Here is a 3,145-nt window from a genome sequence, read left to right on the forward strand (position 1 = left end):
TGAAGTGTATCGGTAGAAATGTTTTCTTTCAGCTTTCATGTTCGTTCGCAAAATGATTAACGCAACAACCCGAAATAACTGTGCTTGCATATAATTTCCGTTCAATCCAAATTTATTATTATCCCCAAAAAGAAATCACACGCATTGTCAATGCGACACATCCGATTCATGATTGTCAAATAAACACAGAGCACACCCATTCCTCTTCACTCGTTGGGGAACTGTAAGTTTGTCAATTTCCTAAGCAGGTGCAAATTGTTATGACGTCATTAAAATTCAGTGAAAAATAAATACAACATCGTTTTGATTAAAGCTTCACATTACTTTAAATTAAAAACAGTACGCCAGCCATGTCAGGAAATCGAAGTTCCCGCGGTCGACAGAAGTTTCCCACAACGGCGAAGAAATGCTTGATTTCACCGAATCAACGTTCGGCAGCCAGGGGCGTAGCTCCAGCAGCGCCGGCAGCAAACCCGGTTGATTTCCGAGCACCGGACACAGCATGTACCAGCAAACCCAAAGATGACTTAAGTACGAAACTTTTGGAGCTAGATAACACGTTGCTGAACGCGGTCGATTTGGCCAGCATCGAGAAAAAAGTCAAGCGTTCGATGCCGCGTACCTCATGGGGCGGAAATATGACACGCGCCGCAGCCGATCAACCGATCACGCCGTTTCGAAAACGTTCCAAATCAGTTGGAGGTAGGTGAACGCTTTATACGAGTGACAATAACGTAGGATTTAAGATACTTTTTACTTTATTTCAAAATTGTTTTCCTGTAACAGCCATTGAAAGAAGGCTTATGGCAAGTCCTCCGAAACTGCAAAAATCAGCTGTAAGTAGTCGAAAGATTTATGTGCTTAAAATGAACATGGACGGTAGCGAGGTGCGCGACGGAGGGAGGGACAGCGGCTGTAATGAAAATCTTACATCAAATCGGTCAAACGTTGCAAACGAGGAAACTCCTCCGGTTCGTCCTCTGTGGTCTGGGGTGGAAAATGACGATGCTGAAATGCTACCATGTGGACAGGTACCGATCGCCAGCCATGATCAACTTGACACGGACGAAATAATCAAGGCTAAACTGAAACGGATCGGGTCCACCAAACCAGTAACGCACGTCGGTGATATGCTGCGAGAGAGTAACGGGTTCGAGGTGTACACAAACCAGGACATCTGTTCGCAGTACATGCGGCAAGACGAGTCCCTCGCTGATGAGGGGGTGGAGCGAATCGTCGCGATCGGTGCATCACAAATAGGTCATCCGGAGCGTCCGTCACATTTCCAGCAGGTAGCCGCTGAAGCTGAACGTACCTTTGAGCTGCAGAAGGTGAGCGAAGCGTTGCGGATTTTTGAAATCTGTGACCGTACGCTGCACGACATGACCAACATTGAGCCGATGGCGAATGCGATAGGCGAGGGAAGCTCGCGAATGAGGACCAGCAACTCGACCATAGCGGCCATCAATCGTGATGAGGGAATTTCAGATCAGACTACAAAGCCAAAGTTCACCGTACCCCACGTATCGTCGCTTTTCCTCGAGAAGGGTCCGTTCTTTGGGCTACCGAACAACGTTCGGCGAATGCTGCGAGACTTTCGTGGTATTGGCGAGCTGTACGATTGGCAGCAGGAGTGTCTGGACTTGCCGGCGATCGACGAGAGACGTAATTTGATCTACGCACTGCCAACGAGCGGTGGAAAGACACTGGTGGTGGAGATTCTTATGCTACGGGAGATTATTTGCCGCCTGCGGAACGTCATGTTCGTCGTGCCGTACGTTTCATCCGCTCAGGAGAAGCTGATCGCGCTCACTCCGTTCTCGATCGAGCTGCAGTTTTTATTGGAGGAGTACACCGGTGGTAGGGGACAATGTCCGCCGCTCAAACGGCACAGAAAAAACACGATCTTTGTTTGTACGATCGAAAAATCGCTCATCCTCATGAACTCTCTCATCGAGGTGGGTCGCGCGGACGAGATCGGGCTGATCGTGATCGACGAACTGCATATGATTGGAGAGCGAGGATTGTATCAAACCAATCTCGCAAAACAAATAAGTTTTGGAAACGTTATGCGGAGTCCAACAACATCCCGTCGAGAGCGAGAAGATGCGATGGTTTTTTAGTAAAATCAGGTATGAGGGGAGACATCCCTGATTTGGACCCCGTTGAGCCGGTTTTCGGTACCGTAAAAAACACAAAATCAAGCGTAGCTCAGGCTGTATCAAAATAATCTTGCAAAACAAATAAGTTTTGGAAACGTTATGCGGAGTCCAACAACATCCCGTCGAGAGCGAGAAGATGCGATGGTTTTTTAGTAAAATCAGGTATGAGGGGAGACATCACTGATTTTGGCCCCGTTGAGCCGGTTTTCAGTACCGTAAAAAACACAAAATCAAGCGTAGCTCAGGCTGTATCAAAAAAATCTCGCAAAACAAATAAGTTTTGGAAACGTTATGCGGAGTCCAACAACATCCCGTCGAGAGCGAGAAGATGCGATGGTTTTTTAGTAAAATCAGGTATGAGGGGAGACATCACTGATTTTGGCCCCGTTGAGCCGGTTTTCGGTACCGTAAAAAACACAAAACCAAGCGTAGCTCAGGCTGTATCAAACCAATCTCGCAAAATAAATAAGTTTTGGAAACGTTATGCGGAGTCCAACAACATCCCGTCGAGAGCGAGAAGATGCGATGGTTTTTTAGTAAAATCAGGTATGAGGGGAGATATCACTGATTTTGGCCCCGTTGAGCCGGTTTTCGGTACCGTAAAAAACACAAAACCTTGCGTAGCTCAGGCTGTATCAAACCAATCTCGCAAAACAAATAAGTTTTGGAAACGTTATGCGGAGTCCAACAACATCCCGTCGAGAGCGAGAAGATGCGATGGTTTTTTAGTAAAATCAGGTATGAGGGGAGACATCACTGATTTTGGCCCCGTTGAGCCGGTTTTCAGTACCGTAAAAAACACAAAATCAAGCGTAGCTCAGGCTGTATTAAACCAATCTCGCAAAACAAATATGTTTTGGAAACGTTATGCGGAGTCCAACAACATCCCGTCGAGAGCGAGAAGATGCGATGGTTTTTTAGTAAAATCAGGTATGAGGGGAGACATCACTGATTTTGGCCCCGTTGAGCCGGTTTTCAGTACC

At 46.9% G+C, this 3,145-nt stretch overlaps 1 protein-coding gene across 1 annotated transcript; it reads left to right on the forward strand.

The window, feature by feature from the left end:
* Positions 1-350: 350 nt before the first annotated feature.
* Positions 351-2,026, forward strand: LOC131292478 (uncharacterized; the record flags this gene model as incomplete). Its single annotated transcript, XM_058320828.1, has 2 exons — positions 351-702; positions 787-2,026. Coding segments are annotated over exons 1-2 (1,592 nt in total), but the record flags the coding sequence as incomplete, so codon positions are not given.
* Between the last annotated feature and the right edge of the window lie 1,119 nt (positions 2,027-3,145).

The sequence above is a fragment of the Anopheles ziemanni genome (genome assembly GCF_943734765.1).
Source record: "Anopheles ziemanni chromosome X unlocalized genomic scaffold, idAnoZiCoDA_A2_x.2 X_unloc_63, whole genome shotgun sequence".
Lineage (NCBI taxonomy): Eukaryota > Metazoa > Arthropoda > Insecta > Diptera > Culicidae > Anopheles > Anopheles ziemanni.